This window comes from Anopheles merus, chromosome 2L, assembly GCF_017562075.2.
Source record: "Anopheles merus strain MAF chromosome 2L, AmerM5.1, whole genome shotgun sequence".
Lineage (NCBI taxonomy): Eukaryota > Metazoa > Arthropoda > Insecta > Diptera > Culicidae > Anopheles > Anopheles merus.
In genome coordinates this window covers 1,678,843-1,704,184 of record NC_054083.1, presented here as the reverse complement: position 1 = coordinate 1,704,184, position 25,342 = coordinate 1,678,843, and the positions used below count along the sequence as shown (strand labels likewise).

The 25,342-nt window shown below is 44.3% G+C and overlaps 1 protein-coding gene across 3 annotated transcripts; it reads left to right on the top strand.

Moving 5' to 3' along the window:
• Window positions 1-14,616: 14,616 nt before the first annotated feature.
• On the top strand, window positions 14,617-16,071 carry LOC121593590 (chitinase-like protein PB1E7.04c). Of its 3 annotated transcripts, none has more exons than XM_041916099.1 (3): window positions 14,617-14,643; window positions 15,321-15,422; window positions 15,561-16,071. In XM_041916099.1, the coding sequence occupies exons 2-3, from the start codon at window positions 15,326-15,328 to the stop codon at window positions 15,959-15,961; spliced, it is 498 nt and encodes a 165-aa protein (XP_041772033.1). In that variant the 5' UTR covers window positions 14,617-14,643; window positions 15,321-15,325; the 3' UTR covers window positions 15,962-16,071. The 3 variants fall into 3 exon arrangements, with proteins under 3 accessions (XP_041772033.1, XP_041772032.1, XP_041772031.1); XM_041916098.1 differs by lacking the exon at window positions 14,617-14,643 and adding an exon at window positions 14,744-14,768; XM_041916097.1 differs by lacking the exon at window positions 14,617-14,643 and adding an exon at window positions 14,913-15,182.
• Window positions 16,072-25,342: the final 9,271 nt, after the last annotated feature.

Below are 25,342 nucleotides of genomic sequence, written 5' to 3'. Positions count from 1 at the left end.
TTTAACAGACTCGACTGTCGTCGGCGGCTTATTAACACGTGGTCGATCTGGTTGAAGGATTCTCCACTCGGGTGCGCCCATGTTATCTTGTGGATTTTCTTGCGCGCAAATTTGGTACTTCCTACAACCAGATTGTTCGCTGCGGCGAACTGGACCAATCTACTACCATTATCGTTACTGTTCTCATGCAGACTGTGACAGCCAGTGTATTGGCGGTACATTGGCTCCCTACCGACTTTGGCGTTGAAGTCACCCAGGATGATTTTGAGGTCATGCCTGGGGCACGCATCTATAGTTCTAGCGAGGCGGCCGTAAAAAAGGTACTTCTCCTCTTACTCTTTCTCTTCGGCAGGGGCGTGAACGTTTATGAGGCTGATATTAAAAAATTTGCCTCGCATGCGCAGGGTGCATAGCCTATCGTTTATAGCCTTGAAATCCATGATTGCGGGTTTCAACCGGGGACCTACGGCGAAACCCGTTCCGAGCACGCGGTGGCGGTCGTGGCAGCTGTAGTATATGTCGTAGCAATGCTTACCACGCCTGTTCTGCACACCGTTCCCTAGCCACCGAATCTCTTGTAAAGCTACGAGGTCCATGCTCAGTGTGGCTAGGGCATCATCAAGTTTTTTCAAGGCTCCGGCTTCGCTTAGAGTGCGTACGTTCCATGAGCCCATTTTCAGAGTAGTCCGGGGGCATTGCGTATGGTCAGTATCGTGATGTCCGTTTCGAAAACTTCTGCGGCTTTCCGTAGTCGTTGATTCATGGGACTGGGTGACTGGCCCCGCGCCCACGTGACCGTTTTGTTTAGCGTCGGGTTGCCCCCCCGACGTTCAGGCACCCAGTTTCCCGGGATACCCACCCCCCTCCTGGTTCGCCATGTGCCACCATCCGCCCGAGGGGTTGGGTCAAGCCCGTGTACCCAAGCTTGGATATGTGGAGGCACATGTTACCACTCTGCACGACGAGGACGTGTCGGAATAGGAGTTGGATGGGAGAGCCTTTATTATCCCTCAATGGGGCTTCGGATCCCATCCCATTACAGAGCGAGATGTTTGTATCGTATTTTAATTTGTTCTGCGTTGACTGATTGAGCTGGCAGACGCATTTCTTGCACTGTTCGTAACCCGTTTAGATCTAGGAATTTTCCTTCGACATTTTTAATTTTAACACTTATCACTTCACTTTAGGGCTCCTCTTGACGTACCCCGTTTGTCCACGACAATGATAAAGGTAGCTTAGGACCCGTGGCCTTTAGCGCATCCTTCGTTTGCTTGAGAATCAAGCTAGCCGATGAACCCGTATCGATGAATGCGAATGTATTCAATTGTTTCGCGTTATGTTTAAGTGTTATGGGAAATATTTGAAATAGACATTGTTTGTGATTATGGACATTTAATCTTTCAACGGTTTGCGTATTTGGTCGAAAATTATGAAGCAGAGTATGATGTGTTTTGTGGCAATTATGTTCTCTGCACTGTGGTGGAAGGTAACAAGTTCGCGATTCATGATTTGTTTGGCTACAGCAATTTGCACATATTCTACCCTTTATGACATTCCAACGCTCATTAACATGCATGTATTGAAATCTACGACAATCAATTAATTTATGACCAAGGCCATAAATGAAACATTTTGCTTTTTGCCTTTGGACAGGCTCTTGAATTACGCGTTGTTGGGGCTGTGCATATGAGCAAGACGGTTGGTCTGCTTCCTTTGCTCCCTTCGCTTTTAATAAGATTGCCAATTGCTCCTGGGGTCTGAGCCATGCCGCAAGGTCGCCTAAAGTTATAACCCTTTTTTCACTTAAAGTGTATTGATACCATTTTCGCATTAGTTCGACTGGTAGTTTTCCCACTAAGTTTTCTATGAGCATAGTATCTTGCAAATAATCTGCTCGACCCAACGTGGTCATACTTCCTATCATATTGTCGATTGCATGCATAAAGGTAAGAAAAGTTTTAGGGTTATCCATATTTGGGTTATCTATGCTCATGAGGTCTTTAACGAGCGTTTGGTAAATTATATTTGGGTTGCCATATATTTGGGTTGGCGCTCCATGATAGCTTCTATGTTAGCTTCATCGAAAAGCATTCCGCTGACACTTTCAGCTGCCTCCCCTTTCAAACTTTTCTGTAAGGCTCTTAGAATTTCTAAGGCTGAAAAATCTTCCTCGCGTTTAAATTTATCAAACACAGTTTTAAATCGCGTCCAGGTTCTGAAGTTGCCATCAAATTCTGGCAAGTCCATTGTCTGGGGCTTAGGAGGACTTGCGGTTCGTTCCTTTAAAATTTGCACCATGCTCCTGATAAACTCCATTAAATCCGGGCTCAGTTCGGCTTTCGGTATATTTGCGATAGGATTTGTTGTGACATTTTCCTCCTCCTCCTCACCTAAGCTGAAATCTCTTGGGCTTGACGCAATAATTCCGCGTTTTCTTTTTTTAACCGTTCAACTTCTTCCCTTTCGTACGCTCGTTTTTTCTCTAGTTCTTCTTTCTTCCTTTTAACCCGCACTAATTCTTCGTTCTCCCTTTTAAGTTCCGCAATAACATTATATAATTCGGACGGGTCTACGTCGGACCCCTTAGTAGACTTAGATCTAGTTAAAACGTTTGTAGTACTCACAACCAGTGCAGCAAAATGTCATGAGTATCACGAGATTTTCACCAACGAAAACAATGAACATATCCGTGGTAGCTTGATGCTCATTGTTGATAGTCAATAAAAGTGCGTCATGACATGCTGAACACGACATGTGAATTCTTGAGTCCAACGCGATACTCTGACTGACAAGCTTAGCATAATGCCCGCATAAGCATAATAATGACTATTGCTGGCTGTGTACAGTGCTACCAAATATCACTGTTTCAGTCACCAACGCTCATGACTGAAACGAAGCTCAAGTCGACTCACGTACACAAGTGCGATGATCAGGCGCAAGATGAACATAGTCGTTGTGACGTGTGACCAGATTGGTGACAATGCAGCAAGCACCTCTTGGTCGGTCACTTTGACGTGACTTTGTTTGTCTGTGATCAATTTCGAAATGTCACTGATGCTATCACCAGCACTCGTGATTGAAATGAAATTCATTTCGGTTCACGTACACATGTGCGATGATCAGAGGTAAGACGCACATGGTCGTTGTGGCGTCTGATCTGATTGGTGATATTTTGGTAACCAACTCCTGGTCAATCAGTTTGTCGTGATTTTTGGTATTTTATTATCGCGATAGACTTAGAACATACGTGGCGCGGGCGAGTGGTGTTTTATTAACCATTTGCATATGATTAGAAGCAGTAATCGGTTCTGCTAACTGGTCAAATGATCCCGCATCCTACATATATTGCCAGACTCAGTTTGCTGATCCAAACGTTTATGTATGAACTCTCGTAAGCAGTGCACATGCAAGGATTACCGCTTCATAATGTATTTATTAATTACTCTAGAAAAACACTTTAGACCCACAAACAGCCGGCACCGGAATTTGAGACAATTTGGAAGAAGGGAAGGAAGAGTCAGTACGACTTTTAGCGGACATTGCCTAAGTTTCTTGTCCAGATGACCAATTTTACGCTGCTCGATGGTAAGGGGAATCCTATGTTAATGGTGATCTCCGGAGGCGGATACACAGGCTGTTGTTGGTGGCAGTGGATAGACGCTAAGTGTCAGCATGCCGTGCCCGTTAGAAAATCCGTACCCGTGCGCGGTGTCAATTGCGCCAAAGGTGGCGAGTTCACCGACACTGAGTTTGAGTTTTTGAGCCCTGTCCGCTCTTTGAGCACTTGAGGTTTGGTCTCCATTTTTTCCACGTCCACGTAAAACTTTCCGCACAGCCGCGTACTTTAAGCGCTGTGTTGTAATGCGCGCATAATATGATGTGCTGTGCGCATGATGCGCCGTTTCCAGCGTTTCGAATTGCAGGCGTTTCAGGTCACAGAATTTTTCACGGGCTATGCAGACAAGCTGGTGAACAAAGAGAACATTATCAAGGTTTACACCATGCTCATGAACGGCAAACTCGACCAACTGACAGAGATTGCCTTTTACATGGTCGGCCCGATCGAGAATTTTGGCAAAACGAAGTAAAGTGTCTGGCCAAGGAACCGGCCTAAGAATCCGGTCGACTCAAAAAGATAAAGTAGGCAGTTTTCCAGTACTTGCGTTGGCGTTCGATTTCGGCTGGAAAACGATCAAGCAGAGCTCCTCGGATGTGAACTCACTTCAGTGGCACCTCCTCATTCACTGTGTTGTTAGTGTAATAATTTTAATCGAATCGGTGATATTCTTAGCATACGAGGCGTGTAATTTGTTAGTTTCTCCATAGTGCAAATATAAAAAGATGTTTTGTAGATGGATGAAAAGGTAGATAGTTTTTGTTTTATATCCTGGTTTTATTATTTTCATATTCGAAAGCACTAATTCTAGACAAAGCCACCAAATTCCAGCACCTTTCATAATCCACCTTTGGCGCAATTGACACCGCGCACGGGTACGGATTTTCTAACGGGCACGGCATGCTGACACTTAGCGTCTATCCACTGCCACCAACAACAGCCTGTGTATCCGCCTTCGGAGATCATCATTAACATAGGATTCCCCTTACCATCGAACAGCGTAAAATTGGTCATCTGGACAAGAAACTTAGGCAATGTCCGCTAAAAGTCGTACTGACTCTTCCTTCCCTTCTTCCAAATTGTCTCAAATTCCGGTGCCGGCTATTTGTGGGTCTAAAGTGTTTTTCTAGAGTAATTAATAAATACATTATTGTTGTGGACAGACCGCTGCCTCATCCTGAGGGCTCGCCGTTGACAGCAGGGCTGTCATCCGGTGACGTCCTCAGTGAGGATCGCGGCGCGAGAAGGACCAGCCGTCTTCTCCCCGCATTGCGTGTTATTGTGTGGTATTATTTATTATTGTAAACGGTTGAACATATACCAAAGATAGTGATAAAATACATATTCTTTTTTTTGCCGTACACCACCGTCTTCATGTTTGTTTTGTGCGGACACAACAGTGGCGACGAGGATGGGATCCTCCTCGCGTAGGGGGGGATCCTACAACGAACCGACGCAGCACGAAGGTCACCATCGCACAACCGCCATCGCGCAGGATGGGCTCGCTCGAGCTTGCGCGAAGCCCCAGGATCCTCACTCCGCTGCAGCACTATACCGGACAAAGCGAGGGGACATTCCGCTTTGGACCGTCGTCACACGGCATCACCGCCGCCCGCTGCTGCGTCATCGGACACACTGGTGCAGTATTGTCGTGCGCGGCATCAGGGCCGCCCTTGCTGCACCAGCATCATCGTCGAGCCCGGTGAGCAGGCACAGTGCTGAGGCATATCGGCTGCCCCCTGTCCATCTTCATCGCCGGCGCTCCAGCTGCACAGGTGCATCTCGACGGCGGCACCACTGTCGCCCCTGTGCAGCAACATCGTATGTGTCCCGGGTCACAGTCGTCGTGCGCGGCATCACGGTCGCCCCCTGTGTACCCTCATCATCATCGTCAACGTCAGCGTCCCTGTGCAGCGGTTCCGGCTGAGCGGTCCAAGCGCGCGCGGCACCACGGCCGCCCCCTGCTCAGCCGCACATCGACGCCCCAACGGCAGCAGCATCCGGAGAGCTGCCTCATCAGCATCATCGGCGTCCGGTGCAACGTCCTACGGCAACAGCATCATGCTGCAGTTGCACCAACAACAACAACAACAACAACACCACAGCGGCTGCAACGGAACGAGCGAGCGCAGCACATCGGCTGCCCCCTGTTGCAGCCCGTAACGCTCATCCCGTTCGAGCGTTAGGCACGGAGGCCGTTCAGCACTCTCCCCCGTTTTACACAGCGCCACTTGAGCCGTACGCTTGCCACTCCGGTTTTAAGTACATTAAAACCGCTGCGTTGGCTTAAGCCGTACCGGCTTAATTAAAACGGGGAGATGTTGTGGACAGACCGCTGCCTCATCCTGAGGGCTCGCCGTTGACAGCAGGGCTGTCATCCGGTGACGTCCTCAGTGAGGATCGCGGCGCGAGAAGGACCAGCCGTCTTCTCCCCGCATTGCGTGTTATTGTGTGGTATTATTTATTATTGTAAACGGTTGAACATATACCAAAGATAGTGATAAAATACATATTCTGTTTGTGCCGTACACCACCGTCTTCATGTTTGTTTTGTGCGGACACAACAATTATGAAGCGGTAATCCTTGCATGTGCACTGCTTACGAGAGTTCATACATAAACGTTTGGATCAGCAAACTGAGTCTGGCAATATATGTAGGATGCGGGATCATTTGACCAGTTAGCAGAACCGATTACTGCTTCTAATCATATGCACATGGTTAATAAAACACCACTCGCCCGCGCCACGTATGTTCTAAGTCTATCGCGATAATAAAATACCAAAAAATCACGACAAACTGATTAACCAGGAGTTGGTTACCAAAATATCACCAATCAGATCAGACGCCACAAATAACGACCATGTGCGTCTTACCTCTGATCATCGCACATGTGTACGTGAACCGAAATGAATTTCATTTCAATCACGAGTGCTGGTGATAGCATCAGTGACATTTCGAAATTGATCACAGACAAACAAAGTCACGTCAAAGTGACCGACCAAGAGGTACTTGCTGAAATGTCACCAATCTGGTCACACGTCACAACGACTATGTTCATCTCCCGCTGCGCAAAGCGACGGAAGAAATCATGCCGTTCTGAGAATTTTATCATGCCATCTCTTTCCCTCCAACGGCAAATTTGTCAAGCAGCTCGTTGAGCTGCCCGTCCCTGACTCCGCCTCATACCCCTCGCCTGAGCGCGCTGTCGAAGGTTTGGATGTGTTGGTGCGTCAGACGGCCAATCGCTGTCAACCCTCGTCTGTACTTTTTCCCTCCATAGCGCTATCTCTTTCTCGCGTGTGGTCAATGCTCATGAGTTGCTGCGGCGATCAAAAAAGTCTTTAACAAACATTGCGGCGATGAAGTTGCATTTTCACAAATCAAACCAAAAAAGCGCAATGAGTTCAATTGCTGCAATGTAAAAATGACTAAGGAATCGCTAGCTCACGCTGGAGGGGTTGCTGTGCAACGCGCAGAACCCTTATTCGCATTAACACGTTCAGCCCGGCGCTGATTTTCATCAACTTTCCTTTCCGCCAGCATCTAGAACGCAAGCTGATTGTGAAACCGGTATACTGGAAAGTCCACTGGCAGTCCCTGGGGCCTGTCATCGAACTGAACGTGTTAAGCATTAAGCATAACTTTGTTACCATAAGCTTTTGCTTTCGTATGGTGTAGATTACACAGATATGCTGAGCCGTCTGCGCAAGGGTGTGAGTGTGCGTATGTGTGCAAAACTGTCGCCGAATGTATGCTCTTCCGGAATGTTATGATCCATCGGTCAAAGAAAAGAAGGTGTTCATGAGAGAGGCGGAGTAGGGGGAATCGAGGGCCCTTGGCGGAAAGACGAGTTGAGGCACGGGATGACCTGGAGGAGGGGGTACTGAGACACAGCCGTTGGAAGATTAAACAGTATACTTAAATTGCCGGCGGGGGAGGGAGGGAGAGGGCTTCGGCCATGGGACTCCTACGATCATCGGTCACAGGCCCTACAATTATTGCCGGCATGAGGGGGGGAGGGAGGGGGAGGGCTTCGGCCATGGGACTCCTACGATCATCGGTCACAGGCCCTACAATTATTGCCGGCGTGAGGGGGGGAGGGGGGGGGGCAAATGATTCTCCAGCCACGGAGCCCCAACGACCATCTTTTCGGGGGCCTTGTCGCTAATACTCTGTCCACTTGTAAACATACGCCATACTACAGACTAGAGATCTTCGGCGACCGCCTAGTCCGTCTACCGTTAGATCCGCCGCAGGTTCATGACGGTGTTTTTTTTTATCGTGGAGGTGCATCCTTCCCCCTGCCTGCTGCGTATGGACCGGGCAGGAGACAGTGTGGCAGTATGCAAGTTGCACACTGGATAGGAGCGGGCTCGCGGCACCGCCATCATTCCGCACATCTGCATGCCCGTCGTCGGTTCTAATCGCGTATGTACCGTCCGCCGTAGCAAGGGGTTAGTCACCGGCTCCGACTACGTGGTACTCAAATCTTGAAAAGGCCGGCATGATCGCGTTGGCTATTAAGCCAATAATAATAATAATAATAATAATAATAAAAAGAACTTAGCATAGCAGTGCACACCCGGGTAAGAGTTTGTCTTGACTTTGTTGCTGCCGCTGTGACGCGACAAATGCACGGAATGCACTCGATCAAAACATGAACCTACCGATCCGAACCCATTCCAAGGCAGTGCCAGTCGAACGGCGTCATGATACCGGCTTGCCCAGCCAACAAGCCACCAGATTCTGGACGGACAGGTGCAGCACCATACGCGCACCGTAATAAACAAATCCAGAATCCTCTTTTGTATGAATTCAATTCAAAATGTTGTTTCCACTAGCGTCCGCTAGCTGAATTAGAAATAAATGTGCAACATATCACACGCACGTTTGCTTAGATCGTGTGTCTTTTTAATACCCCCAACAGCAGAGCCGATCGCAAAGATGCCAATGCCAATGGTTGTGTTGTCTCTCAACATCGAAAATGCGTGGTACTTTGTAGCCGCAGCGGATGAAAATGTACGCATCAGAATCAAATAGTTTTGGGGTTTCCAAACGCACGCACACACACAATGACACAAACACAAAATCGCTCCGAGCTAGATCGCTACTTGACGTGGAGGAACGCCGCACTCGCTTTGGCTCCTCTGATCCGTTTATTCGTATGTGCCGTGAGTTTAATGTTATTTGTGATCGTCATCAACCTGACATGTCGCGCACCGCATTGTAAAATAGCATTCGTGTCGTACGACCTTTTACATCTTAATTATGTTACTGAAGACTAAGCGTGACTAATGAATGACCGAAATGCGACTATGTTATAATGAATGAATGTAAATGAACTCGCTTCAAGTGGGCCACTTGCGGTCCGTTGAATTTTCATTAAAAAATAACAAATAAGACGCGTGCGCAAACTCACACACAAACACGCGCGCGCAAACTCGCACACACACACACACACACACACACACACACACACACACACACACACACACACACACACACACACACACACACACGCACGTACGCGCGCCCGCGAGCATGAAAGCGCGCACGCCAGCACGCACCCACGAAAGCGCGCTCGCGAGCACGCACCCCAGAAATCGCGCAAGCACGCACTCCCCCCCCCCCTAAACCCCCCCCCCCTTCACGCATGATCATTTACGGCTACCTTATCGGTAGAACGGTTGGTTCAGCTTTCTTGTAGCATCCTCATCCCTAGCGCCGGGCGGGATGGGGGATCGTGACATGATAGAGTGAACGGCCACTTTCCCCGAGCTGTGTGTGTGTGTGTGTCGAGACCCAAAAACTGGAGACAGATTTCGGCAAATTAAAAAAAATTATAACCACTATACACTGTGCTACATGATGTACAGAACGTCGTTGAAGCATCAAACATGTTCAAATTAAAAAATATTAGTTTAGTGTTAGACGTTCTCCTACGCTTGTTTTAAATAGGCTTCTTCACCCTCAATTGGCAGGGGCATCGAATGGTCTCATCAGCAGTGGCACGAAATAAAATAAACCATCAATACACCGATAACACTTTAAATCCCAATCCAGCTTCTCCCACAGCGTCTCAAGGTCACACACAAATTAATAAATGCTAACACCCACCAATAACAATACACATATATGAATCAACGCATACACCAAAAACACCCAATCAGCTGGCGGCGGAAGGCACGGGCAGAAGCGCTAGTAAGGCAGGGCAGGGTGAGGGAGGGAGAAGAAGCGGACGAAAAAATGGGCGCCAATATTTTTAAATTTTTTGACCGTTTTTTTTGCTCCGCCGCCACAAATAGTTCGTCCATTTCGCCAACAGATGGCGCTAACCTGGCGCAGGCCTGCGCAGGAATCGCTGAAGTCCAGCGCGGGAGACCAACCAAAATCTGCGCTGGCCAGCGCAGATTTTGTTACATTTCCTGCGCTGGAAACTGCTCGAATTTGCGCAGCGGGCTTGCGCCTGATCATCGCACTTGTGTACGTGAGTCGACTTGAGCCTCGTTTCAGTCATGAGCGTTGGTGACTGAAACAGTGATATTTTACAGTGCTGCTCCTGGTCCAGAAAATTTCATAAAAGGAGTTGGTTACCAAAATATCACCAATCAGATCAGACGCCACAAATAACGACCATGTGCGTCTTACCTCTGATCATCGCACATGTGTACGTGAACCGAAATGAATTTCATTTCAATCACGAGTGCTGGTGATAGCATCAGTGACATTTCGAAATTGATCACAGACAAACAAAGTCACGTCAAAGTGACCGACCAAGAGGTACTTGCTGAAATGTCACCAATCTGGTCACACGTCACAACGACTATGTTCATCTCCCGCTGCGCAAAGCGACGGAAGAAATCATGCCGTTCTGAGAATTTTATCATGCCATCTCTTTCCCTCCAACGGCAAATTTGTCAAGCAGCTCGTTGAGCTGCCCGTCCCTGACTCCGCCTCATACCCCTCGCCTGAGCGCGCTGTCGAAGGTTTGGATGTGTTGGTGCGTCAGACGGCCAATCGCTGTCAACCCTCGTCCGTACTTTTTCCCTCCATAGCGCTATCTCTTTCTCGCGTGTGGTCAATGCTCATGAGTTGCTGCGGCGATCAAAAAAGTCTTTAACAAACATTGCGGCGATGAAGTTGCATTTTCACAAATCAAACCAAAAAAGCGCAATGAGTTCAATTGCTGCAATGTAAAAATGACTAAGGAATCGCTAGCTCACGCTGGAGGGGTTGCTGTGCAACGCGCAGAACCCTTATTCGCATTAACACGTTCAGCCCGGCGCTGATTTTCATCAACTTTCCTTTCCGCCAGCATCTAGAACGCAAGCTGATTGTGAAACCGGTATACTGGAAAGTCCACTGGCAGTCCCTGGGGCCTGTCATCGAACTGAACGTGTTAAGCATTAAGCATAACTTTGTTACCATAAGCTTTTGCTTTCGTATGGTGTAGATTACACAGATATGCTGAGCCGTCTGCGCAAGGGTGTGAGTGTGCGTATGTGTGCAAAACTGTCGCCGAATGTATGCTCTTCCGGAATGTTATGATCCATCGGTCAAAGAAAAGAAGGTGTTCATGAGAGAGGCGGAGTAGGGGGAATCGAGGGCCCTTGGCGGAAAGACGAGTTGAGGCACGGGATGACCTGGAGGAGGGGGTACTGAGACACAGCCGTTGGAAGATTAAACAGTATACTTAAATTGCCGGCGGGGGAGGGAGGGAGAGGGCTTCGGCCATGGGACTCCTACGATCATCGGTCACAGGCCCTACAATTATTGCCGGCATGAGGGGGGGAGGGAGGGGGAGGGCTTCGGCCATGGGACTCCTACGATCATCGGTCACAGGCCCTACAATTATTGCCGGCGTGAGGGGGGGAGGGGGGGGGGCAAATGATTCTCCAGCCACGGAGCCCCAACGACCATCTTTTCGGGGGCCTTGTCGCTAATACTCTGTCCACTTGTAAACATACGCCATACTACAGACTAGAGATCTTCGGCGACCGCCTAGTCCGTCTACCGTTAGATCCGCCGCAGGTTCATGACGGTGTTTTTTTTATCGTGGAGGTGCATCCTTCCCCCTGCCTGCTGCGTATGGACCGGGCAGGAGACAGTGTGGCAGTATGCAAGTTGCACACTGGATAGGAGCGGGCCCGCGGCACCGCCATCATTCCGCACATCTGCATGCCCGTCGTCGGTTCTAATCGCGTATGTACCGTCCGCCGTAGCAAGGGGTTAGTCACCGGCTCCGACTACGTGGTACTCAAGTCTTGAAAAGGCCGGCATGATCGCGTTGGCTATTAAGCCAATAATAATAATAATAATAATAATAATAAAAAGAACTTAGCATAGCAGTGCACACCCGGGTAAGAGTTTGTCTTGACTTTGTTGCTGCCGCTGTGACGCGACAAATGCACGGAATGCACTCGATCAAAACATGAACCTACCGATCCGAACCCATTCCAAGGCAGTGCCAGTCGAACGGCGTCATGATACCGGCTTGCCCAGCCAACAAGCCACCAGATTCTGGACGGACAGGTGCAGCACCATACGCGCACCGTAATAAACAAATCCAGAATCCTCTTTTGTATGAATTCAATTCAAAATGTTGTTTCCACTAGCGTCCGCTAGCTGAATTAGAAATAAATGTGCAACATATCACACGCACGTTTGCTTAGATCGTGTGTCTTTTTAATACCCCCAACAGCAGAGCCGATCGCAAAGATGCCAATGCCAATGGTTGTGTTGTCTCTCAACATCGAAAATGCGTGGTACTTTGTAGCCGCAGCGGATGAAAATGTACGCATCAGAATCAAATAGTTTTGGGGTTTCCAAACGCACGCACACACACAATGACACAAACACAAAATCGCTCCGAGCTAGATCGCTACTTGACGTGGAGGAACGCCGCACTCGCTTTGGCTCCTCTGATCCGTTTATTCGTATGTGCCGTGAGTTTAATGTTATTTGTGATCGTCATCAACCTGACATGTCGCGCACCGCATTGTAAAATAGCATTCGTGTCGTACGACCTTTTACATCTTAATTATGTTACTGAAGACTAAGCGTGACTAATGAATGACCGAAATGCGACTATGTTATAATGAATGAATGTAAATGAACTCGCTTCAAGTGGGCCACTTGCGGTCCGTTGAATTTTCATTAAAAAATAACAAATAAGACGCGTGCGCAAACTCACACACAAACACGCGCGCGCAAACTCGCACACACACACACACACACACACACACACACACACACACACACACACACACACACACACACACACACACACACACACACACACACACACACACACGCACGTACGCGCGCCCGCGAGCATGAAAGCGCGCACGCCAGCACGCACCCACGAAAGCGCGCTCGCGAGCACGCACCCCAGAAATCGCGCAAGCACGCACTCCCCCCCCCCCCTAAACCCACCCCCCTTCACGCATGATCATTTACGGCTACCTTATCGGTAGAACGGTTGGTTCAGCTTTCTTGTAGCATCCTCATCCCTAGCGCCGGGCGGGATGGGGGATCGTGACATGATAGAGTGAACGGCCACTTTCCCCGAGCTGTGTGTGTGTGTGTCGAGACCCAAAAACTGGAGACAGATTTCGGCAAATTAAAAAAAATTATAACCACTATACACTGTGCTACATGATGTACAGAACGTCGTTGAAGCATCAAACATGTTCAAATTAAAAAATATTAGTTTAGTGTTAGACGTTCTCCTACGCTTGTTTTAAATAGGCTTCTTCACCCTCAATTGGCAGGGGCATCGAATGGTCTCATCAGCAGTGGCACGAAATAAAATAAACCATCAATACACCGATAACACTTTAAATCCCAATCCAGCTTCTCCCACAGCGTCTCAAGGTCACACACAAATTAATAAATGCTAACACCCACCAATAACAATACACATATATGAATTAACGCATACACCAAAAACACCCAATCAGCTGGCGGCGGAAGGCACGGGCAGAAGCGCTAGTAAGGCAGGGCAGGGTGAGGGAGGGAGAAGAAGCGGACGAAAAAATGGGCGCCAATATTTTTAAATTTTTTGACCGTTTTTTTTGCTCCGCCGCCACAAATAGTTCGTCCATTTCGCCAACAGATGGCGCTAACCTGGCGCAGGCCTGCGCAGGAATCGCTGAAGTCCAGCGCGGGAGACCAACCAAAATCTGCGCTGGCCAGCGCAGATTTTGTTACATTTCCTGCGCTGGAAACTGCTCGAATTTGCGCAGCGGGCTTGCGCCTGATCATCGCACTTGTGTACGTGAGTCGACTTGAGCCTCGTTTCAGTCATGAGCGTTGGTGACTGAAACAGTGATATTTTACAGTGCTGCTCCTGGTCCAGAAAATTTCATAAAAAAGTGATTGACTAAAAGTTAATTCCCAAATTGTCACCAATCATATCACTCGTTAGAACCACTTGAGAATTTCACTTGTGATAATCGCATTTGATTACGTGACGCTGACAAGGTTTTTGTTTCACTCAGTTTTTTTGTGATATTGATGGTGACATTTTGCAGCACTGACTGTCCATTTCAATTTCACAATTGTCGTCTTCGAAAACACACGTCAGATGCGGCACGGGTTGTTTTGGTTTTGGCTGGAACGTGTATCACTTGTGTATAAGAATTGAACCATGCAGTAAACAGGTCTTGATTGAATATGAGAATATGGAAAAGTTGAGCAATATGGACATGCTAAGCAGTTTTATCATTTGGTTTTAGTTATTATTGGAGCGTTACAGTTTTTAAGTTATTTTGGGACGTTGTAATTTTTTTTTCATTTGCTACCAGTAAAAGCACTGATTAATGTACAAATTTTTGCATTGTATTAAAAATTAAAATAAAGATAAAACTGCCTAACATGTCCATGTTGCTCAGCTTTCCCAACTTCAAGTGATACACGTTCCAGCCAAAACCAAAACAACCAGTGCCGCATCTGACGTGTGTTTTCGAAGACGACAATTGTGAAATTGAAATGGATAGTTTACCAAAAACGGCTTGACTTGTTTGTAAGTGGTAGACAATCGTGTTTTTCAAATCGAGGATTGCTAGTTGACTGTGGACAGTTGTTAATTGGAATGGAAAACCCTGTAATAGATACCGTACATGAATAAATGTTGAACTTGATTCCATAGTTAGTTTTTTAAATATTTTTTTATTTCCGTAACAATTATTTCAAACTTCTTCTCTTGTTCTTTGGCACAACAACCGCTGTCGGTCAAGGCCTGCCTGTACTCACAAGTGAAGTGAGCTTGGCTTTCAGTGACTTATTGTTACCATAGCAGGATAGTCAGTCCTACGTATGAGGATCATGGATCATGATCACGGATATGCATCATTTGCATTGCAGCCGAGTACCGAAATGATGGAACTACGTCCTATCTAATGGTTTTTTCTGCTCTGACGTCAGTTTCATCGGTCGTGCCCGCTACTCCTATTATTCTTGCTTCGACATTGTTGGCTGTCTCATCGTCACCACCACCTATATTTGTTTCGTCAGATATGTTGACCGTTCCATCGTCACCGCCACCCATCCGTGATGTTTGCGGTACATTTCTTTTGGGTGGATCTATGTCCGGTTCGTCAGCCAAGCCGGGACAGCGATCCTCTTCCGGACCGTCATTGTTGATCGTCCCATCGTCACCATCACCCATCACTAATGTTTCCGGTTCGTTTCTGTTCAAAGGATCAATGCCCAGTTCGTCTGCCAAGCCGGGACAGCGATCCTCTTCCGGAACGTCATTGTTGACCGTCCCATCGTCATCACCACCAATCTGTGATGTTTCCGGTAAGTTTCTTTTGGGTGGATCTACGCCCGGTTCGTCAGTCATACCGGGACAGCGATCCTCTTCCGGACTGTCATTGTTGACCGTCCTATCGTCACCACCACCCATCACTAATGTTTCCGGTTCGTTTCTGTTCAAAGGATCAATGCCCAGTTCGTCTGCCAAGCCGGGACAGCGATCCTCTTCCGGAAGGTCATTGTTGACCGCTTCATCGCCACCATCAACCATCCCTGATGTTTCCGGTACGTTCCTTTTCGATGGATCTTTGTCCGATTCGTCAGCCATACCGGGACAGCGATTCACTTCCGATTCGTCAGCTATGCCGGGACAGCGATTCTCTTCCGGATCGTCATCCTCAACCAGTCTGCCGTCTTTACCTGATACTTTTTCATCATCCGGTGTACATGAGTGTGTTATAACTCGAAAACAAGTGGACAATCTTATTAAGCTATCGAAGCAGACTACGGCTCGAAATTATGTTTTACGCAATGGATACTATAGCAGGGACAACATCACGCAATGCAGCCATTACTGCCATTGATACAGAAGAGGCATTAGAAGCATTTAATGCTAACTTAGAAGCTAACACGTATGTGACTGAGATGCTCAGTTCACTTTTGAATACAATAGGTCGTATAAAATATGTAAAAGAAGATCAAATAATAGATCTATTGTTTACTAAAGATGTTTTTCTAAACGTTGGTCAGGGATTTGTAATAAAACTCCAAAAAATCGCATTTTTTTATCTTGGAAACTTTACGTAAAGTTGCATAATTTAAGAAGCTAAGATAATTATTAGTCCAACGTAAATTTGAAACCATGGGTTTAAGTCCCGAATAGACCGCGTCCCCATACGTAGGACTGACTATCCTGCTATGGTAACAATAAGTCACTGAAAGCCAAGCTCACTTCACTTGTGAGTACAGGCAGGCTTTGACCGACAACGGTTGTTGTGCCAAAGAAGAAGAGAAGAAGTTTGAAATAATTGTTACGGAAATAAAAAAATATTAAAAAAACTAACTATGGAATCAAGTTCAAGAATCAAGTTCAACATTTATTTATGTACGACATCTATTAACATAAAAAGTTCCTCCATTCGTATTAGTTCATAATTGTGAAGCAATGCATCTGCATGCTTCAATTACATTCTTGCTAGTATCACGAGGAGGTTGGGATAGGAGTTAAAGATACGTATGAAGTATCTTAGCATTTGCTAGCCAACTGATAACGAAAAGTAATATAAACAAAAAAATAAACATTGAAATAAAGCTACTCTCTGTCTATTTCTATTGCACTCTCTTACTAGCTAGCTACTCTTGAAATGTGTGCGTTAAAGTACCTAAATGAAAATAGACTCCTCCATCTAATGATATTGCTTAAAACTTACATTACGTTACATGTACTGACTGTTTAGTGTCTAACTAATGCCTTTTTATGTCTATTTGCTAAGCTAGTGCCTATTTCTGTCTATTTGCTAAGCTATTTAGATGTCAAAATGCAAGTGCGATCGTAAGATCTTTCTGGTTCTGATGGAAGCTCGGTCATGTTGGTACCACGCATGCACTGGTGTCTCGTTCCCTACGCTGTGTTGTCTGCGGGCTGCAGTCCGGTGTCATCCGATGCTCCGCAGTGTAAGCTGGATTCGTCTGGTCAGTTTGTGCAGGTGCATAGATGATAAATGATGTTAGATGTATCCGGTTAACCTGTTTAAGGTAAAACAAATAAATTAAATGTAATAAAAGTTTATATACAAGACAGTCTTTTTAGGCCGTCCACAAGGACAGAGGAGGCGTGGAGGCGTCCTCCATTAAGGCCGGGATAACGGACTGGCAGACGAAGGCTCGAGACCGTGAGCGGTTTCGGACACTTCCTGACACTCCTGCCTCCGTGTTCAATTTGGCGTAACGTCCTACATGGACATGCCGGCCCATACAGGCCGAGACTTATTCACTCCCTCGCAATCGGATAGTCAGTCCTACGCGGGGACGGTCCAAATGAAGCTTAAACCCACGACGGGTATGTTGTTAAGTCTTTTAAGTTGACGACCGTCCCTGTGGGCCCTGCTTCCCTCCGCCCGCGCCCAAATACCATTGGAAAGCAGCGATTAATACAAATGCTAAAATATAATATTGTAGCGTCTGCTCCTAAAAGAGCAGATTGGTTGGAGGATTGGACCGTTAAACGTGTGCACACACAAACTGCACATTGGAGCACAATTCATTACCCTCATTGCTATATTAAAATCTATAGCACCAAATATACTCACCATGAACTTGCTAGCTCAGGTACCAAGCCGGTCTCATGGTACAGTCGTCAACTCGTACGACTTAACAACATGCCCGTCATGGGTTCAAGCCCCAAATAGACCGTGCCGCCATACGTAGGACTGACTATCCTGCTATGGGGGGAAATCAATAAGTCACTGAAAGCCAACCCCACAAGTGGGTTGGCAGGCCTTGACCGGCATCGGTTGTTGAGTCAAAGAAGAAGAAGAAGAACTTGCTAGTTTGAATCGTTCTCTACTTCTCATTCTTCATTTTCCAAACGTGTGCATATCGTTTTTCCGGATTTGTATTTCTGTCTCGCCTGTGATCGTTAGACCTTATTTACGACGTAAATATCCTAAAAATAAACAAATACAACAAAATATTTGCTGCAAAATCACAAAACGTGCTTGCAACATAAAGAAAATTAATATTATCGGTTAAATAGACAAGGGGTTTCAATGTATTGTGATAAGAAAAACCGGTTTGTTTAACGCTTTTCTATTTTGTTTACTTTTTCTCACGTCACATACGAATTTGGCAACCATTCTTCCACCCCGCATCCAGGCGCTTCATACGTCTCAGCCTGTTGTGTGCCAAAATGACATTCGAAGCAGGCTCATGTGCTATCTCTTTCCCTCCTTTCCTTCAGAAGTCGCTCAGCTCTGCGGCTCGGGGCTACCGCACACTGTCCTGATGAAACACAGGGTTTGATGTCTTTTTGGTTGTTTCTTCATTTTTTGGATTTATCTCACAATTTATTGCATACTTCCCAAATTATTTTGGACTCATTCCACAATTTATTAGTTGTTTCTCGTATAATTTTGCATTATTTTTGTGATCTATTCTTACCATCCCAGTTGTTTTGAAACAAATGATAGAACAAATTTTAGGAAACGCTAAATAATCGTGATCCATAAACCCTGTAATAGGAGACAAAATTGATATCAATCGGGGCGAGTATGGGCTTCGAACGACGAAATCCGTTCGACGCTCATGAGAGAATGAGAAACATGAGATACAACTGTCAATCAGGCGTGTCAGACAGGCGTTTATATCTATGATTTAAGGCTTATACAATTTTGAATTTTGATTTTTTTTCGTTGGTGTTGGATTTGAATCCATCTTACATCTGTATTGGATGATTTGTTAACAATAACATGGCGGTTTTATTTGCTTTATTTTTATTTAAATTTTAATTTAAACTTATACAAATTAAGGAGGGGCAGCAAGCTTTGAATTAGTTAATAAAAATCTTTAAAAAAAATATTATTTTTATACAAAATAGTGATAAATTCAGGTTTATTCAAAAAGTAACTTTAATTTCAATTTAATAAATAATAATGGCAATAGAATTGTATTTTAATTATGTACAACGCTATTCAGTATCGTTATTTAACATAGCAAACCCAAATAACCAAATCGGCCTTAACCCACTGTAAAGCCACTTCAAACCCACGTGGGTTAGCGGTGGTCGATTCAGTCGTTAACCCACCAAATTTTAGAACAACTGAAGCTGTCAGTTCTAATAAGATGTATTGACCTTGCCCATGCTTGGCCCACCTTTTCCAAACATGTTGACGAGAAAAAGATGGATCAAGTGCGGGCTAAGGTCAATATGTTGAACATGATTTTAACACATCGATTACTTTAGCTCATTCACTTACATCACAGTATAACTTCGGTAATATTATTAATAAATAAACGGTGCACTGACCAGCGAAATGAAAGAGTCCATTCGCTAGTAAACAAACACACACATCCACATCTTACACAAATATTTTTAACAACAAATCAACTTAAACACACAAGTTTTATAGCTTCCTTTGCACAATTAAACACATTTTTGGGTCATACATGTTGAGTAAATGAATTACCCGTGCATAAAAAAAAACTGACTTCAACAAACATTGAAGTGGCCGATTCTGTAGATGTGTGGTTTAACCCACCAAACTGACAGTTTTTTGGCTTTTTTCGATGCAACTGGATTTTTAGTACAGGAAATTGGTGGCGTTTTCGGTATGTTGGTTATTTGGGAAGACAGCGGTTTAATCTTGTTGCGGGCAACATTGTTGCGGGGAACGTTATTGTTCGGAAACATATACAGCAATTATCCGCAGTACGCGATACTCGATATACGCGAATTCGCAGTACGCGATTGCTCTAAATTTGACAGCTCCATGTGTTTTTTGCAAATATTTCAATACTTTGAAATATTTTATGCTCTTTTTGAATTTCCCTAATGTTCTTTTTGCATTTTGGATTAAATTTTTGCAAAAGATACCTGTTTTACAACGAAAAACTTTAATGCAAAGCTCTGTGGCGATATTTTTCAACCCTCGAACTGGTAGTGTAAACTATTTTTCCATACAAATCCGCTATACGCGAAAACTCGAGATACGCTATTGCGCTCGGTCCCGTACGATAGCGTATATCGGATAATGACTGTACCTGAGATTGTCGATGAATATTTCTAGCTGCGTTTAGTTTTGACATGAAGGAATTTTCGCTAATAGCTGCTGTTTCATATCATTTGCCGAATGTCCAAGGTAAATAGACAATGTTGCAGGAAAAAAATCAAATTGTTTTGAATTTGGTCACCAACAAAGTTGTGTGCAACAAGAATAAACCAATGCCTAAATGAAACCTAATAGAACCAACACTATTAAGTTGAATTTCGTCCTTGCGTTTCATCGTTACTAACCATAATATGCACAATATTTGCAAGAGAAATGCAGGACCGATAATTGATCGACTCCTGTAATACTAGATGCGTTCAAATTTCATTTTGACCAATCCTCTCAGTAGGAATTGGCACTCCAGTTACGCTTCAGTCTACGTCGTCACACCGATCTTGGTGGTTTTGGCCTGCGTAAGAAGTGTCCGAAATCGCTAACCGTCTCACGCCTTCATGTGCTAATCCGTTATTATGGTCTGAATGACATGCATATACTTACCAACACAAGTTGGGCTTTCCACAAACCCAACCCGTTGATGTTCATATGGACGGTCCCTTGGGACGTTAAAAACTGATCAAATTCGGATACGCTTTTAAAATGCATTTAGAAAGCCTGCATTAGGCCTTCAAGGCCGAATCCATCGCCAAGAAAAAGAAAAAAAAAGAAAAATAATAAAAAAAACCACGTAACCGACCACTACAGTATTTAAAACGGAAGAACGTTTATAGCATCAATGCTTTGATTGTTAGTATATATATATATATATATATATATATATATATATATATATATATATATATATATATATATATATATATATATATATGTGGTTTTTTTTATTATTTTTCTTTTTTTTTCTTTTTCTTGGCGATGGATTCGGCCTTGAAGGCCTAATGCAGGCTTTCTAAATGCATTTTAAAAGCGTATCCGAATTTGATCAGTTTTTAACGTCCCAAGGGACCGTCCATATGAACATCAACGGGTTGGGTTTGTGGAAAGCCCAACTTGTGTTGGTAAGTATATGCATGTCATTCAGACCATAATAACGGATTAGCACATGAAGGCGTGAGACGGTTAGCGATTTCGGACACTTCTTACGCAGGCCAAAACCACCAAGATCGGTGTGACGACGTAGACTGAAGCGTAACTGGAGTGCCAATTCCTACTGAGAGGATTGGTCAAAATGAAATTTGAACGCATCTAGTATTACAGGAGTCGATCAATTATCGGTCCTGCATTTCTCTTGCAAATATTGTGCATATTATGGTTAGTAACGATGAAACGCAAGGACGAAATTCAACTTAATAGTGTTGGTTCTATTAGGTTTCATTTAGGCATTGGTTTATTCTTGTTGCGCACAACTTTGTTGGTGACCAAATTCAAAACAATTTGATTTTTTTCCTGCAACATTGTCTATTTACCTTGGACATTCGGCAAATGATATGAAACAGCAGCTATTAGCAAAAATTCCTTCATGTCAAAACTAAACGCAGCTAGAAATATTCATCGACAATCTCAGGTACAGTCATTATCCGATATACGCTATCGTACGGGACCGAGCGCAATAGCGTATCTCGAGTTTTCGCGTATAGCGGATTTGTATGGAAAAATAGTTTACACTACCAGTTCGAGGGTTGAAAAATATCGCCACAGAGCTTTGCATTAAAGTTTTTCGTTGTAAAACAGGTATCTTTTGCAAAAATTTAATCCAAAATGCAAAAAGAACATTAGGGAAATTCAAAAAGAGCATAAAATATTTCAAAGTATTGAAATATTTGCAAAAAACACATGGAGCTGTCAAATTTAGAGCAATCGCGTACTGCGAATTCGCGTATATCGAGTATCGCGTACTGCGGATAATTGCTGTATATGTTTCCGAACAATAACGTTCCCCGCAACAATGTTGCCCGCAACAAGATTAAACCGCTGTCTTCCCAAATAACCAACATACCGAAAACGCCACCAATTTCCTGTACTAAAAATCCAGTTGCATCGAAAAAAGCCAAAAAACTGTCAGTTTGGTGGGTTAAACCACACATCTACAGAATCGGCCACTTCAATGTTTGTTGAAGTCAGTTTTTTTTATGCACGGGTAATTCATTTACTCAACATGTATGACCCAAAAATGTGTTTAATTGTGCAAAGGAAGCTATAAAACTTGTGTGTTTAAGTTGATTTGTTGTTAAAAATATTTGTGTAAGATGTGGATGTGTGTGTTTGTTTACTAGCGAATGGACTCTTTCATTTCGCTGGTCAGTGCACCGTTTATTTATTAATAATATTACCGAAGTTATACTGTGATGTAAGTGAATGAGCTAAAGTAATCGATGTGTTAAAATCATGTTCAACATATTGACCTTAGCCCGCACTTGATCCATCTTTTTCTCGTCAACATGTTTGGAAAAGGTGGGCCAAGCATGGGCAAGGTCAATACATCTTATTAGAACTGACAGCTTCAGTTGTTCTAAAATTTGGTGGGTTAACGACTGAATCGACCACCGCTAACCCACGTGGGTTTGAAGTGGCTTTACAGTGGGTTAAGGCCGATTTGGTTATTTGGGTTTGCTATGTTAAATAACGATACTGAATAGCGTTGTACATAATTAAAATACAATTCTATTGCCATTATTATTTATTAAATTGAAATTAAAGTTACTTTTTGAATAAACCTGAATTTATCACTATTTTGTATAAAAATAATATTTTTTTTTAAGATTTTTATTAACTAATTCAAAGCTTGCTGCCCCTCCTTAATTTGTATAAGTTTAAATTAAAATTTAAATAAAAATAAAGCAAATAAAACCGCCATGTTATTGTTAACAAATCATCCAATACAGATGTAAGATGGATTCAAATCCAACACCAACGAAAAAAAATCAAAATTCAAAATTGTATAAGCCTTAAATCATAGATATAAACGCCTGTCTGACACGCCTGATTGACAGTTGTATCTCATGTTTCTCATTCTCTCATGAGCGTCGAACGGATTTCGTCGTTCGAAGCCCATACTCGCCCCGATTGATATCAATTTTGTCTCCTATTACAGGGTTTATGGATCACGATTATTTAGCGTTTCCTAAAATTTGTTCTATCATTTGTTTCAAAACAACTGGGATGGTAAGAATAGATCACAAAAATAATGCAAAATTATACGAGAAACAACTAATAAATTGTGGAATGAGTCCAAAATAATTTGGGAAGCATGCAATAAAATGTGAGATAAATCCAAAAAATGAAGAAACAACCAAAAAGACATCAAACCCTGTGTTTCATCAGGACAGTGTGCGGTAGCCCCGAGCCGCAGAGCTGAGCGACTTCTGAAGGAAAGGAGGGAAAGAGATAGCACATGAGCCTGCTTCGAATGTCATTTTGGCACACAACAGGCTGAGACGTATGAAGCGCCTGGATGCGGGGTGGAAGAATGGTTGCCAAATTCGTATGTGACGTGAGAAAAAGTAAACAAAATAGAAAAGCGTTAAACAAACCGGTTTTTCTTATCACAATACATTGAAACCCCTTGTCTATTTAACCGATAATATTAATTTTCTTTATGTTGCAAGCACGTTTTGTGATTTTGCAGCAAATATTTTGTTGTATTTGTTTATTTTTAGGATATTTACGTCGTAAATAAGGTCTAACGATCACAGGCGAGACAGAAATACAAATCCGGAAAAACGATATGCACACGTTTGGAAAATGAAGAATGAGAAGTAGAGAACGATTCAAACTAGCAAGTTCTTCTTCTTCTTCTTTGGCTCAACAACCGATGCCGGTCAAGGCCTGCCAACCCACTTGTGGGGTTGGCTTTCAGTGACTTATTGATTTCCCCCCATAGCAGGATAGTCAGTCCTACGTATGGCGGCACGGTCTATTTGGGGCTTGAACCCATGACGGGCATGTTGTTAAGTCGTACGAGTTGACGACTGTACCATGAGACCGGCTTGGTACCTGAGCTAGCAAGTTCATGGTGAGTATATTTGGTGCTATAGATTTTAATATAGCAATGAGGGTAATGAATTGTGCTCCAATGTGCAGTTTGTGTGTGCACACGTTTAACGGTCCAATCCTCCAACCAATCTGCTCTTTTAGGAGCAGACGCTACAATATTATATTTTAGCATTTGTATTAATCGCTGCTTTCCAATGGTATTTGGGCGCGGGCGGAGGGAAGCAGGGCCCACAGGGACGGTCGTCAACTTAAAAGACTTAACAACATACCCGTCGTGGGTTTAAGCTTCATTTGGACCGTCCCCGCGTAGGACTGACTATCCGATTGCGAGGGAGTGAATAAGTCTCGGCCTGTATGGGCCGGCATGTCCATGTAGGACGTTACGCCAAATTGAACACGGAGGCAGGAGTGTCAGGAAGTGTCCGAAACCGCTCACGGTCTCGAGCCTTCGTCTGCCAGTCCGTTATCCCGGCCTTAATGGAGGACGCCTCCACGCCTCCTCTGTCCTTGTGGACGGCCTAAAAAGACTGTCTTGTATATAAACTTTTATTACATTTAATTTATTTGTTTTACCTTAAACAGGTTAACCGGATACATCTAACATCATTTATCATCTATGCACCTGCACAAACTGACCAGACGAATCCAGCTTACACTGCGGAGCATCGGATGACACCGGACTGCAGCCCGCAGACAACACAGCGTAGGGAACGAGACACCAGTGCATGCGTGGTACCAACATGACCGAGCTTCCATCAGAACCAGAAAGATCTTACGATCGCACTTGCATTTTGACATCTAAATAGCTTAGCAAATAGACAGAAATAGGCACTAGCTTAGCAAATAGACATAAAAAGGCATTAGTTAGACACTAAACAGTCAGTACATGTAACGTAATGTAAGTTTTAAGCAATATCATTAGATGGAGGAGTCTATTTTCATTTAGGTACTTTAACGCACACATTTCAAGAGTAGCTAGCTAGTAAGAGAGTGCAATAGAAATAGACAGAGAGTAGCTTTATTTCAATGTTTATTTTTTTGTTTATATTACTTTTCGTTATCAGTTGGCTAGCAAATGCTAAGATACTTCATACGTATCTTTAACTCCTATCCCAACCTCCTCGTGATACTAGCAAGAATGTAATTGAAGCATGCAGATGCATTGCTTCACAATTATGAACTAATACGAATGGAGGAACTTTTTATGTTAATAGATGTCGTACATAAATAAATGTTGAACTTGATTCTTGA